Genomic DNA, 15,777 nt, shown 5'->3' with positions numbered 1-15,777 from the left:
CCAGGCGGTGGCAACCGTTCGTCGAATACCTCACAGAAAGATAGAGGGAATGGAAAAGAAGAAGACAGCAGCAGCAGCCCAGGGGGTTGGGGGTGGGGGGCGGGGGTGGGGAGGGGGGGGGGAGGAACCAGAGGGATTCTCAGGGATGTTAATATATAAGTATAATATGTATAGGTTGTTGTTATAGATAATTGTATATTGGACTGTTAAAACATATTTTTGGAGAATATTTATCTGGGACAAGGCAGTTGCCATTTAGTTTTGTTTTTGTTTATATATTATTTATTTCTTGTTTATAAAACTGGCTATTGTTATTTATATTGTTATATTACTGTGTAAAGGATACACAATGTACTGTGATGGTTGGCCAAAAATTTTCAATAAAATATTTTTTTTTAAAAAAGAAAAGGCAATCACAATGCTAATGTGAATTTTCAACGTGATAGCACTCGTGATAGCGATCTAGACAAGAATCTTTTTCAATAAAGTGTTCATAAGGATACAATATTTTAATTACCCTTACTCAAAAATAAATGTTATATTTAGAAAAGTAAGTTAAGTAATAAAGGTGAAATAGTGTTAGATTAGCCTAAGCCTATTGTTTTTATGAAGAGGTGAACGGAAGGTAGGCTACGATCACATAGCCTAGGCTAATACTATATTACAAGTATTTATGAAAAAGTAATAAAAGGGTGAATTTGTGTTAAATTACAGGTGTTTATTATGAAAAGTGTTCAAATAATGGTAAAATTGTGTTACATTACCTTAGCCTATGAGTTTTGGTGGCCTAGTCTTGCCTAACTTAGTCTAGCCTAGCGTAGGCTAGCTTGAACAGAGCCTAGTTTAGCTTATTTAGCTTATTTATTATACATCTTAAAAAATGGCGCTTTACTTTCTGAGAAGGGTTTTTTAAAAAAAACATTTCTCAGAAAGTAGACCTAAAATGTTTTCCTTTCAAAGCTTGCGACAGTAGTCGCACGACTCAAATTGATTAATTTTTACATGAACATCTCGAGAAATGTAAAAATTAAAAAGTAAATGCTACTTACCTATCCAAACCCATGTATGAAGAATTGATAGAAAGCATGGGAAAACATGTGCAAGATGAAATTGTGAATCAAATCAACAACCTAGACACTAAATACTACTCTATTATTGTTGACTCTGTGCCTGACCTGACACATGTTGACCAGTTGGTAATTGTGGTTCGATACTGCTATAATGGAAAACCCTGTGAGAGATTTTTACCGATAGAAAACCATTCATCCACGACCTTGTTCAACAAAATACAACAAGTCCTGGGAGAACATAAGCTTTCACTTGAAAATATCCGTGGTCAGTCCTACGATAATGCATCTAACATGAAGGGCTCGGAGAAAGGGCTGCAAGCACTCTTTAAAAACATTAACAGATACGCAGACTATGTACCATGTGCAGCCCATTTACTTGACCTTGTTGGAGAAAAGGCAGTGTCTACTGTACCTGAGGTTGTTGACTATTTTGGCATTTTGCAGGAGCTGTATGTTTTCTTATCTGGATCTCCACGAAGATGGGGGATTTTAAACACACAGGGCAATCTACATTTTTCTCTAAAGAGCTTAAGTGTAACTAGATGGTTTGCACACTATGAAGCAGTCCGGGCAATTAAAAATGGATATATGGGTATTTTACAAACTCTCAAACATATTTTTGAAGACTCAGAAGAGAAGCCTGAATGTAAACGAGATGCAAAGAATTTATATCACAAGTTGGTAAAGCTGGAATATGCTATTTTAACAGTTGTTTGGGAAAAAGTGCTGGAGCGTTTCAACAAAACAAGTAAGAAACTCCAAATCCCTGGTTTTGATGTATTTGAAGGTTATCTTCTGCTATCATCTTTACTTTCGTTTGTTAAAGAACTTGGAGAAAATTCAGCCGATAGGATTGCACACTATGAATCAGAAGCAAAAGGTTTGTGTGAAGATATCACCTCAAGTTATTCTGATGCTTCCAAACGCATTGTTACAAGGAAATTTTCAGATGGAACAAGTGGTATTGCTTCTTTGAGAGGAGCTGACAAATTTAGGATAGAAGTCCTATATCAGCTCTATGACTGCTTGATAATCCAGTTACGCAAGAGGATTGACCCATATGAGCAGATTGCGAAAAGGTTCAAGTTCCTCTCAGAATTGGTGAACAATTCTGAAATTGATGAGGACAGTATTAAACTTATAATATCGTATTACAAAGATGATATTGACCACAAATTAGTAAACGAGTGTTATCAGTTCAAAGAATATTTGCACCGTAGGAAATCCCAGCACACAGAAGAAAACACGCCATCTAAAATGCAATGTTCAGAAGTTCTTCAGCTTATTTGTGAGCAACACCTAATTGAAGTGTTCCCCAATATTACTACTGCGCTTAAGCTGTACTTGACAATGCCTATCACGAGCTGTGAAGCAGAAAGGAATTTTTCAAAGCTATCCTTTATAAAGAACAAATTTCAGTCTACCATGACTGAAGAGCGCTTAAATTCTTTATGCATCTTGTCTCTCGAAAATGACATTACAAGGAAGCTCTAATATGACAAAACTGTATGTGAATATGTTGCAAGAAAAAAACAGAAAAAAAGAGTATTTTGTAAAATGTGCTTCATGTAGTATGTCTTCTCATAGGTGTCTAAAATAAAAGATTATATTGACTGTGGTCTTTTCTATGTTTTATTTCATCATTCTATGATGCACCATGCATGTATATAACATTTCCCTAATTTTCACCCCCCATAACTCAAAAACTATAAGGCATAGGAAATTTCTATTCACACCAGTGACTTTGACATGTGAGATAATCCAGTACAGCAATTTTAATCAAAATCTGAGATGTAGTGGTTACATTTTTAAAAAATTCGTGGTGATCTGTCGTGGAACAACCCCATTGAAGAAGATAAGAGTGGTTACCCAGACCTCGTTGCTGGTTGCGAAGGGGCCCCCATAACAGTTCAAGCTTCAGGGCCCCAAAAATGTAGGCCCGCCACTGAATAAGAATGTGACTTTAAAGAAGCATCTGAATTGTCCTGGTTTAATTATGTCCCACCAACTAAGCCTGTAGACAACAGTCCATGGCAGGACAACCAAAATAGTCTGTACTTCTAAACCACTGTCATTCTTTGTGTTGCAGCTGCGATGTTTTAATGATGACCATGGCCAGTATGAAGCTACTGCGCTCATCCTTCTGCAATCCAACGTACCAATACGTAACTTTGAGTTTCACCGTCCTCTTCTTCCAGTTTGATTACAGCAGCATCTCTGAGACTTTTTTGCTGGATTTTTTCCTGATGTCAATTTTATTCAGCAAGGCGAGTAATTTCAGAAGCACTGTGTCACTGTGGTCCTTGTACATGCATATATATAGGAAAATAGCCTGTGCGGTGAGATTTGATGGTGAATAGTTTGTGCTGCCTAATATAATTAGTAGTCTATTTCTCATTTATATTCTGCCCCACAGCAATGTCATCCAAAAACACATCATCAGTCTCCAAATATACTTTGACAACACCCAACCCTACCTCATCAACACCTCTCTTGACACCGCTACTGTCTCTAAAATGTCAAACTACTTACCTGACATTCAATATTGAATGAGCAGGAATATCCACCATAGAGTCATAGATGTTTACAGCATGGAAACAGGCCCTTTGGCCCAACTTGTCCATGCTGCCCAGTTTCTATCACTAAGCTAGTCCCACTTGCCCGCATTTGGCCCACATCCCTCTATACCCACCCTGCCCATGTAACTGTCTGACTGATTTTTAAAAGACAAAATTGTACCCGCCTCTACCACTGCCTCTGGCAGCCCGTTCCAGATGCTCATCGCCTTTGTGTGAAGAAATTTCCCCTCTGGTCTCTTTTGTATCTCTCCCCTCTCACCTTAAACCTATGCCCTCTAGTTCTAGACTCCTCTACCTTTAGGAAAAGATGGCACTTTTCCTAAGATGTTGACTATCTACCTTATCTATGCCCCTCAACTGAGTATTGGGAAGATTGAAGGTATTGGGTCAAAATCTGCCATGGTAATGATGGCGGAACTGTCAGCGTTTCTCCACTGTAACTAAGACCAGCTTCTGGAGAACATGCAGAATAATGTGGAAGTCCAGAAGTTGTTGCCAGTGTTCTCTGTTTTTACGAATGGTGCTCTTTGAGGCAGTTAGCGATTAGTGGGAAATCAATTGAAATGTTGAGAACTTTCACACTAATGCTGTCAGTTTCTCTGTAAAACCCTTTGAAAAAGTGAGGTGTAATTGAGTTTTTAACTCCATGCTAACCTCGTACTTGCTGCAAAACAAGTCTCACTGGGTTGCCATGTGTGCATAATTCAATGTCATTGGTTGCTTATCTGCTTGCTGACATCAGTGCTGCTGCACGCCAAGGCATCCTCTTCCTAGATTTAACCTGCCGCCAGGATAGGCAAAAACTACTTCACAGATATTGCTACATCTTTAGTGGGAGCTTTCTTTGAGGCCAGTGACGAAAGCCATTGCTTCATTACTGGCCACAGAATTGATCCCTATGTCTTTGGTCCCCGCCACAAATTCCATTCATTCGGAACTGCCTGATGCTGGACCAGATTGTTCCAACCTCAGTTAATGCAAGGCCCTGCCTACTCTGTTAGATGCCATGTAAAATGTAAAAGATGCTATAGAACAATTTCAAAGAAGAACTGGAGAGTTACTTCAGTATCCTGGCCAAGAGCTGTCTCTAAGTCAGCATCACGAAAACAGATTGTCTGGTCTTAGCTATTTGTGGGAATTTGCTGTGTGCAAATTAACTGCTACATTTCCTACATTACAGCAGTGACTACATTTCAAAACTATTTAATTGGCTCGGTGGCACGGTAGCACAGTGGTTAGCACTGTTGCATCACAGCTCCAGGGTCCTAGGTTCGATTCCCGGCTTGGGTCACTGTCTGTGTGGAGGCTGCACGTTCTTCCCGTGTCTGCGTGGGTTACCTCCGGGTGCTCCGGTTTCCTCCCATACGTCTTGAAATTTGGTAATTTGGACATTCTGAATTCTCCCTCTGTGTATCCGAACAGGCGCCGGAGTGTAGTGACTAGGGGCTTTTCACAGTAACTTCATTGCAGTGTTAATGTAAGCCTACTTGTGGCAATAAAAATTATTATTATTATTATTACAACATGATTGAATTCAACGTAGTGCGTGAAAGTGAAAAGCATGGTAGCACAGTGGTTAGCACTGTTGCTTCACAGCTCCAGGGTCTCAGGTGATTTCCGGCTTGGGTCACTGTCTGTGTGGAGTCTGCACATTCTCCCTCTGTCTGCGAGGGTTTCCTCCGGGTGCTCCGGTTTCCTCCCACAAGTCCTGAAAGACATGCTGTTAGGTGAATTGGACATTCTGAAATCTCCCTCTGCGTACCCGAACAGGCACCGGAGTGTGGCGACTAGAGGTTTTTTACAGTAACTTCATTGCAATGTTAATGTAAGCCTACTTGTGACACTAAAGATTTTTTTTTTTTGTTAAAGCACTTTGGGACATCCCTGTGTTTATAAAAGTGCTATTTAAATGCAGGTCTTTTTTTTCTGGCTCAGTTTTTGGTCATCTGCCTTAGTAACTCCCAACGTGATTATGTCAAATTGTTTTGATAACATTCTTACAAAGTGCTTCGAAATATTTTGTTACAGCGCTATATTAGTATAAGTTGTTGTTCTTATGATGGGATATGATGGTAAATAGTTCATGCATGAAATCATGGTGGGATATAATGAAGAATGGTCTCTGTAGTGGTATATTTTGGTAGCCACAGAGGAGTCCGGAAAGGAAAGTCAAACAAATGATTTATTACCAAAAGTAAAGTATATACAAGTACAGTCCCAGTCGGGACTACTCTGCAGTTCAGCTCCTATCTGGCCAGCTTTTAAGGTCCTGAATTAACTATCCTGCTGATGGGCCCACACCCTTCAGTGCAGAAGCTTGTACTTCACGAGGCTCACTCACGGGGAGATTAATCAGGTCGTCCCCATAGGACTCATGGGGGTTATAACATCCCTCCCTCTGAAGAAGGTCGAACTGGAGGACATCTGCCTGTCTTTGCCCGTAGCTACGCTTCCAGTGGCTACAGCACTGTGTCGAGGGGGGGTGCATACAGCGTGTTGGGGAACGTTGTTAGCTCGATAGGGAGTGTACCACCACCAGCAACTGATCCATGGCTAGGTCACCATCGGAAGCCTTAGTCTCCATTTCCAAATTGAAATCTATCACCTCTCGCATCTCGGTGCCGGGGGCCCCCCAGGGGATGACGCACCCAGGCCTCCATGTATTGGGGCGACATGGCTGGAAGATGGTTCCTCTGCTGGGGCGAGGCCTAACGCTGATCCCCCTGCTCCTGAGGTGGCCACGGTGCTTCTGCACCCTTCATTCCCGCATCTGTACGTGATACAAAATCAGTCCGGTCTACTGTAACGCTGTCCCTGGGATCCATCAGGCATCCTCCCCGAGGTTTTGGATGTATACTGCGTTCCCTGGTGTGGTGTTGGGTGCTCTGGTGCACAGATGAGCCAACACAGTTGTATGTGGTACAACTCTATTTTATTTTAACTCTTATAATACAGTTCGTTCTGGATACTCTGCACGTGCTGTCTCCCTGAGTGTGTTTGGTAGCAGATGTGTCCTGGTCCTCCTCTGCAGCTAATACTGACCACCGGGGGTCGTGTCTGTGCTTTTATATCTTTCTGTCATTGGTTGTGGTGTTGTGTGTTCTGATTTGTCTGTTGGTGTGTCTATCATGATGTGTGTGTTTGAATATCATGACATCCCCCCTTTTTACAAAGATATGTGCCTACGTGGTTATAAATATAATTGTGTCATGAGTGCATCTAAGAGTGTGTGTGTGTGTTGTGTACAGCGTGTGTATATGACGTAACTATTTACATGGGGCGATGTCGGGTACGTCACACTAACAAGGTTGTACCATAACAAAACTTGGATGCGAGAGAAAAAAAAAAACTTGAACATTGGTCCGGTCAGACGATATCTGGAACAATAAACAACAACAGGTTATAATACAGAAGTGTTTGACTTTTTGAACGTATGAACAGCGTTATAAGTCCAGTCTAATGGGTGACCGCCTCAAGAATGGGCTGGTCCTCAAGCCGGTTCAGCTGTGGAGATTTGTGGTCACACTGGTTCACCTTGGACTGTTGGAGGTGATGCTGTTGCCGAAGTCTCTACTTTACCATTTGTTGTACTTCGTGCAGTGCTTGGTTTTTTCATTCGTGCAAATATAACATTCAACATCTTTGTTAGTGGTGCCTCGGCTGTGGTTTGGTTCTGGTGGCGATGGAAGGGGCATGATCCGTGGCATCTCCACAAAGTCATCCTTGGGAACCAGTGGAGGATCCGGCGTGTGCGTACGGTTCAGTTGCGAGCGTGGAAGGCGGCGCAAAGCTCGCTGATTGCGCCTACGCACCAATCCATCCGCCCTGCATGCCAGGAACAAGGTGGAGTCTTTTTTCTTTTTATGTTTGTGGTGGACGGCATCTTGTAGCCGATGGGTCGTTGCCATCGAAGTAGCACCATCACTAATATCATGCAAGGCGATGACTGTGCCAGATGTGGAAGTTGGCCGAGACCGTGCACGCTGGTTCCGGCCACCTGCTGTGCCGGAAGGGCGACTCCGCAGAGAAACGTCGAAGCATGTCGCCTTGGAGAGAGAATTGTTGCTCGCATCAACGTCTGGCGATGGCGCGAATTGGTGTGTCCATCTTGGACCGCCGGTGCTGGTTGCCACTGCCGACCCAGTGGGACTGCCACGCGATCCATTCCCTGTCGCCGTGGCATCCGCCGTCACCCTGAGCGTGCCATCACCGAGGCCGCGACACCGCCCGTCCGGAGCAAGGTCTGGCGTGCGCAAATCAGAGTCGGCGCTTGGCTGCTCCCCATCTGGAGTCCGGTCTGCCTTCCGTCGATGCCCCCCGTCCGGAGTCCCAACAGGTTCACTGGAGGCAGCCGAGATTCCCTGAAGCTGCACTTCTGGAGTCGGAACATGCAGGAATGCACCAACCAGTGGAGAGGGTCGAGCCATCGAGGGTGGAAGTGGTGTGCCGCCACCGCAGTCGTCAGTGGTCCCACCGTGATCGTCGAGTGCCTCGGTACGCACTAGGCGAGGTCTGTCACCTTGCACCTTTTGCATGGGAAGTGGGATGCTGTCGTCACTCGTCTCACATCCCGTGGATAGATCCTCATTAGCAGCTTGCTGTTCACTAGGGTTGGGTAAATTGTCAGAGTTTTCATCTGGTGGTGCACACCATGTCGGTGGACTGTCATTGTCTTGCCGTTGTCCTTCATTTGGGCTTTTCTTCTTTGGAATTTTAAATCTTCCCCCACACATTGCAGAACCTTGTTTATTACCCCCAAATTCTCCCATATGTATGGTCTCGAATATAGGATCCAATGTTTCTATCGACATTGTACTATTTTCCAAAGAACATTCCGTTTCACTTTTCTTCTCAGGTACCTCATATGTATCTTTGTCTAATGTACATGCCTTCATGGTCTCTGGGTCTGATTTTGCTGGGACTGGCATGGTCACAGTCTCTCTTTTACTGTTCTCAATTGCCCACATTATACTCCCCATACATAACTGCTTAATCACTGGGGTTAGTGTGGTACAATGGATAATCGGGTCGACCTTATCTGCATCTTCACCATTAGTGGAAAGCACACTTGGTTCACTTGAAACTGCTGTGGGTTTTAAATTTGTTATCTGGCTACTCGATGTCGGTGTCCTCAGGATTCTTGCTCCAATGTTCTGCTCATTTATCAGTGGAGTGTGTATAGGTTCAATGCAATTAATGTTCCCCTCAAGGTTTGAAGAGTCATTACTGACTAACTGCTGGTCTCCGAAGTTGGGATTTTGCGGCGTTGTGTTGAAGGGAGACATTTGTCCCTGCTGTAGATATGATTCAGGTTGTGTTATTTCCATTACCTGAGGATCAATGTCTTGTCCATTTTTTCGATCCGTACTAAAACACTGGCAATTCTCAGTCTGCTCCTTGCAAGTTAAACATTCAATAAATTTCTTTAGCAAATCCTCAGCATCCTTCGGTGGCCGTGCAGCATTATTAATCTCTGTTCGGCTATAATGATCCTGAAGGTCAGCGCATAAACCTTTTTTTCTTCGGGCTTGGACGAGGCGATTCTTTTGGCTTGTCTTCAGTTGGGCTTGAACAGTCATCAGCGCTGTGCCCTTCATTGTAGCATGAGAGACCTTCATGGTCATGCTGCTGTGTAGTGGAGCATGGTAGGCTGTTATAGCCTTCTTGCTGTTCATGTGAGCATGGCAGACTTGCATCATCTGCCGCTGGTTGGTCAGGAGAGGTTGCTAGACCCTCATGGTCTTGTTCCTGCAAGGACTGCACATTGGAGTCTTGCGTTGCTTCTATCGTGGAGGCTGTCCACGAGCTCTCTGTGGAGGCTTGTGACACTGGAGTCACTTCTTGTTCATGCAAGGACTGCGCTCTGGAGTCTTGCATTGCTTCTATCGTGGAGGCTGTCCACGAGCTCTCTGTGGAGGCTTGTGACTCTGCAGCTAATACTGACCACCGGGGGTCGTGTCTGTGCTTTTATATCTTTCTGTCATTGGTTGTGGTGTTGTGTGTTCTGATTTGTCTGTTGGTGTGTCTATCATGATGTGTGTGTTTGAATATCATGACACCTGGTTCGAAACTCCTGGTCCAGGCCCTCTGCCTTGGCTCTGCCTCTGCAGGTCCTGGCCATGTTGTACTTTCTCGCCAATATCAGGATACATGAGGCTGAGGCGGGTCCTGAGTCTCCGGCCCATCAACAATTCTGCCAGCGCTACACAGGTCATGGCATGTGGTGTGGTCCGATAGCTGGACAAAAATCTTGTCAGTCGCATCTTGACTGACCCTGTGGTCTGCGTCTTCATTCCTCTCTTGAAGGTCTGCACCGCCCACTCGGCTAGCCCGTTCGAGGAAGGGTGATCCCATCCCCCCTCACACTGTGCACCCACCACCACCATACACCTGGGCCACCGTGGCTAACGAACCCTGAATCTTTTATGTTCCCCAGGGCCATCCGCCGAACCTTCAGGGACGTCTCGCCCAGGAAGCAGCGCAACGCCGCCCACCGCAACTGCACCCAGGGACGCACGCTAGAGGTTGGCAGTTGGTCAGCCAGGAGGGCAGACCTCACAGTCTGGAACGCAGGACCGGGACGCTGAGACCTCCGGGACAGACATTAGTCAGGGGCACAGGGTGGACAGTCATGTCGAAGCCCACGTCACGGCCACACACCCGCTGGATCGAACTCAAGACGACATGGCCCGCATGGAGCTTGCGCCGGGCCATGAGGGGGACCAGTACACACCAGACTTCTGTACGGATGATGACCTCGAGCTTGCGGCACTGCTGTCTCCCACACCGTTCACCATCGCAGAGACACTCACCTCGGTTGGGCATATAAGTGATGAGGCTCCCGGGTCACTGTCTGGTGCGCACCCCACAGCCGAGCCGGTACAGCAGGTGGAGTTTGGAGCAGCCAAGGGGCTGGACGGTCGGTGGGCAGCCCAGGCCCAGCAACCAGCTGCCACCCAGACGGTTCCCGGGTTCCTGGATGTAATTGACCCATCCGGACAACCGATGCGTATGGACACCCAGGGACTGAGTAACGGGATGAGGGCCATCTTCCAGGACCTGCACACGCAGCTGGAGGAGTCTATCCGCGTCCAGGCGTAGGGAGTGGTGCCGCTCATCGCAGCCACCCAGGCCGACACCGCACGGGTGGCGTCCGCGGTGGAGGCAATGGGTGAAGGGGTTTCGGCCATGGGTCAGGTTCTGCAAGGCGTTGGGCTTACCGTGCACGCGTCATCCATGGCCCAGGAGCGGGCTGCCCTCTCACAGGTAGCCATGCGCCAGAGCCAACACGACATCGCCGCCGCTCTCCCGGAGGCCCTGGCTGAGTCTCACCATGCCATGGCCCAGTCCCAGCAGTCGGTCGCGGAGAGCATTGACCGCCTGGCGCACGTGATGGATGGCGTCACGCACTCACAGGTCGAGATCGCACAGACCTTGGCAGGAATGTGGCACTCCCTGGGCCCCGTCTCGGCGAACATTCGGACCATGGTCGATACCGCTGCAGGCCTCCAGGACTGGCAGCACCAGGTGTCGGGGGTGCGACGGGGCATGTCTCCGAGCGCATCTCCGTCCCACAGTGAGGCCCGGGGGCCACCGGGCTCCCCGAGGGAGGAGGGGGTTCTGGGGCCGGTCCCGGAAGCTCCACCAAGGGACGTCCCGGAACACTCGGCCTCCCCCTGTTCCGTCCCTGGCGCATCTGGTGGGGAGCGGGCAGGTCAGGGTGGCACCACGCCATCCAGCACGCCCGCAGAGCAGCCTGGCCCATCGAAGCCAGGCCGCCCCAGGAAACATGTGCCGAAGGGGAGCCATGTCGAAGGGCGTGATTCTCAACAGTCCGCCTCCACTCCTGCTGTACCATCTGGGAACACACCTAGACGTAGTGGTAGGGCCCGTAAGGCAAAGTCGTTAGGCACGTAAGAAGTTGGCACGGGTGTATGGCACAGTCTAGTTGTAGTGGGTAGGGCACCTATGTTTACCACACGAATAAACGCACTGTTAAATCTGACTTGTTAGACTTTGTGCTATGTCCGGTGCCAGGGGGCTCGTGAGGGTGCCCGATTGGCATAGTATTGGTATACGAGCCGTTCAAGGTCTGTTCAGGATGTGCTGACCCTTTCCCCCCCCACCGCCCCCCATAATCGGACACCGTTGTCCTCGGTTCACCGACGCCAGCCACCCCACGGGCATGTGGTGAAATATCCGTCACGAAGGCTGTGACCACCGGAGTGCATGGTTCAGCTATAGCCATGAGTCAGACCTCGGCTGGCGAATCTGAGCTCACAGCTCATCGCAGAGTGGGCTGTCATCATTCAACATGGCACTGTTCACATCCGCTTACCCAATCATCAATGTTGTGCAATCCCGTAGTGCCGCAGTGGTAAGGTGATGTGGAATTGTTGCTGTGAAGGGGGTGCGGGGGGGGGGGGGGGGGGGGGGGGTGGGGGGGGGGGTGCCCGTGTACAGGAGTGATGGTGCAAGTGGCAGTGTTCAGCAAATCCCACCCCCACAGTGCGTGAACCATGCGGCCACCAACGCTTCGCGTGCCCGCTGTCCCCGGCGGTGCTGTCGCACAGCCTCCTGGGTGTAACGAGCACCCGGGCAGTGTCTGCGTCCTGCGCCCCTCCCCCCAACCTGATGCGCGCCATCATCCTCATCCTCCGCATCCTCCTCTTCCCCATCCCCCTCGTTTGCATTGGCTCCGGTGCCGTCGGGTCCTCCCTCCGACTCCTCTACCAGATCATCTCCTCGCTGCATGGCAATGTTGTGCAGCGCACAGCAGACCACAACCATGTGACCGACCCTGTCAGGCCGGTACTGCAGGGCCCCTCCTGATCGGTCCAGGCATCTGAAGCGCATCTTCAGCAGCCCGAAGCACCGCTCCACCACACCCCTGGTTGCTGCATGGGCCTCGTTGTATAGGCTCTCCGCGTTGGCGTGAGGCGTCCGTATTGGCGTCAGCAGCCATGACCTCAATGGATAGCCCTTGTCGCCCAGCAACCAGCCCCTCAGCCCGGGGGGGGGGGCGGGGGGGGCATCCATCGAACATTGCGGGGATGAACGACTGTGCCAGAATGTAAGCGTCATGCACACTGCCGGGGTACTTTGCACACACGTGCATGATCTTCATGTGGGGGTCACACACCACCTGAATGTTCATGGAGTATGCGCCCTTTTTGTTCATGAACACTTCCGTTATCTGCAGGCGGGCGCATGGGGACGTGCACACCATCGATGACACCCTGGACCATCGGTATCCCGGCCACCTTGGCGAATCCACGTGCCCGTGCTTCCTGCTGTGCTCGGTCCTCGGGGAATTGAATGTACCTGTCCGCGATGGCGTACAAGGCGTCGGTGACGGCCCAATTGCACCTGTGGACCGACCCCTGTGATATCCCGGATAGGTCCCCGCTCGGCGCCTGGAAGGAACCGGTCGCATAGAAGTTTAGGGCCACCGTCACCTTGACGGAGACTGGTATCGCGTGTCCTCCTCCCATTCCACGAGGTGCGAGGTGCGCCACAAGCTGGCATATATGTGCGACCGTCTCCCTGCTGAACCGTAGTCTCCTTCTGCATGTGATGTCCGTTAGGGCCTCGAACCACATTCTGTCACGGTACACCCTCGGCCTTGCTGGACACCTGTGGCGCCCTGGCACCACCATCAGTGGATCCTCCTGCTCCACCTGCTCCTCCTCCTCCTCCTGCTCCCCCCCCAAGCACTTCCTCTGCATTCCTCGCCGCCTGGCGGTCAATGTTCCCCTCGGCATCCCCCTGTACATTCGGGTCCTGAGCGCCTGCGGCCTGCGCGGTGACGACGGGCCACTCCGCGGCCATCCCCTCTGCTGCACTGGCGACCGCTGCATCTGCAGCCACTGTGGGCCGTCTGACTCTACGCTGCCGGATGGCAAACTCCAGAGCTGCGGCTCCAACCACGGCAGTGAACATCGCTGTCTGGTTGGCATACATGGTGACCTGCAGGAGGGTGGTGGGGGGCAGAGAAACGACATGTTACACCGAGGTTCTTCCACACCTCGCCAGCCGGGTAGCCTGGGATCCCTGTGTGCCCCGGTGGCCTGGTCGCACTGCAGACACGCAGCCAGCCTAACACCTGGTCACTGTCTGCGCCCAACGGTCAGTTCACACCGTACTGCTCACCAGTGTGCCACTCTCCTGTGCCCATCAGCCACACGCAACCGGCGGCCGTGTCCTCGTCACCGTCCTGCCATATCAGGGCAGCTGACCTGTGGCATCCGCGGATGGACGATACCATCCACACTCTCCCTCACCCCCCTCCCACCTGCACGCCGCTCCCTCATCCCCCCTCCCACCTGCACACTCTCCCTCGCCCCCCCTCCCACCTGCACACTCTCCTGCCCCCCCTCCCACCTGCACACTCTCCCACACCCCCCACCTGCACACTCTCCCACACACCCCCTCCCACCTGCACACTCTCCCACACACCCCCTCCCACCTGCACACTCTCCCCCCCCCACCTGCACACTCTCCCACACCCCCCACCTGCACACTCTCCCACACACCCCCTCCCACCTGCACACTCTCCCACACACCCCCTCCCACCTGCACACTCTCCCCCCCCCACCTGCACACTCTCCCACACCCCCCACCTGCACTCTCTCCCACCCCCCTCCCACCTGCACACTCTCCCTCACCCCCCTCCCACCTGCACGCCGCTCCCTCATCCCCCCCTCCCACCTGCACGCTCTCCCACCCCCCCCACCTGCACCCTCTCCCACACACCCCCTCCCACCTGCACGCTCTCCCGCACCCCCCTCTCACCTGCAAGCTCTCCCACCCCCCCACCTGCACACTCTCCCGCAACCCCCCCACCCCCCACATGCACACTCTCCCGCACCCCCCCCACCTGCACACTCTCCCGCACCCCCCCCCACCTGCACGCTCTCCTCCCCCCTCCCACTGCACGCTCTCCCACCTGCTCGCTCTCCCACCCCCTCCACCTGCACCCTCTCCCACACCCCCCCTCCCACCGGCACGCTCTCCCGCACCCCCCCTCCCACCTGCAAGCTCTCCCACCCCCCCACCTGCACGCTCTCCTCCCCCCTCCCACTGCACGCTCTCCCACCTGCTCGCTCTCCCACCCCCTCCACCTGCACCCTCTCCCACACCCCCCCTCCCACCGGCACGCTCTCCCGCACCCCCCCTCCCACCTGCAAGCTCTCCCACCCCCCCACCTGCACACTCTCCCGCACCCCCCACCTGCACACACTCCCGCACCCCCCCCCCACCTGCACACTCTTCCCCCCGCACCCCCCCCACCTGCACCCCCCCACCTGCACACTCTCCCCCCCGCACCCCCCCACCCCCACCTGCACACTCTCCCGCACCCCCCCCACCTGCACGCTCTCCCCCCCTCCCACCTGCACGCTCTCCCCCCCCCCCTCCCACCTGCACGCTCTCCCTCCCCCCCCCCGCACACTCTCCTGCACACCCCCCCTTTGGCCGCAGCCTTCTAGGGTAAGCCGACCCGGTCTCCAGGAGTTGCGCAACCGTCCGCTCACCTCCTCCCTGCTCAACGTCAGCCAGCACGACTGGCTGACGACTTTAAAAAGCAGGTGTGAACGGCGACGGCGTGAACTGGGGTCACGCCATCGGGACTTCGGCCCATCCGGGCCTGAGAATAGCAGGGGTGCCAGAGAATCGCCGTTTTGGGTGCCTCGGGTGATTCTCCGGCCCGCGAAACTCGACCGGGCCGTTCCCGCCGCTTGGGAGAATCGTGGGAGGGCGTCGGACCAGCGTCGCGGGAAATTTTGGCGGCCCAGGCGATTCTCCCAACCGGCGCAGGAGTGGAGAATCGCGCCCCTTATTCCTTTGTGAAGGGAGGTGGCTGTGCTCCAAATGGTTAGCAGCACCGACTGTAATTCTGCTTTATCCTCATTGCCAATTTAATAGTCACAGAGGATTCCTAAAGGAGAGTCAAACAAATGATTTATTACCAAAAGTAAAGTGTATACAAGTACAGTCCCAGTCGGGACTACTCTGCAGCTCAGCTCCTACCTTGGCTGGCTTTTAGGTCCTGGTTAAGCACTTACTCCCCAAGGCTCATGGGGAGATTAATCAGGTCATCCCCATGGGTCTCGTGCGGGTTATTTATA

The 15,777-nt window shown here is 51.3% G+C and overlaps 1 protein-coding gene across 1 annotated transcript in view; it reads left to right on the top strand.

Moving 5' to 3' along the window:
• Positions 1 to 15,777, top strand: part of LOC140411422 (pecanex-like protein 2) — a 429,375-nt gene that overhangs the window by 220,013 nt on the left and 193,585 nt on the right. Inside the window, exon 22 of the mRNA XM_072500529.1 lies at positions 3,160 to 3,337. Coding sequence (XP_072356630.1) covers positions 3,160 to 3,337 — 178 coding nt within the window. The remainder of the gene's footprint in view (positions 1 to 3,159; positions 3,338 to 15,777) is intronic.

The sequence above is a fragment of the Scyliorhinus torazame genome, chromosome 4 (assembly GCF_047496885.1).
Source record: "Scyliorhinus torazame isolate Kashiwa2021f chromosome 4, sScyTor2.1, whole genome shotgun sequence".
Lineage (NCBI taxonomy): Eukaryota > Metazoa > Chordata > Chondrichthyes > Carcharhiniformes > Scyliorhinidae > Scyliorhinus > Scyliorhinus torazame.
Note: the sequence above shows the minus strand (reverse complement) of the source record. Positions and strands in the feature narration are given on the sequence as shown.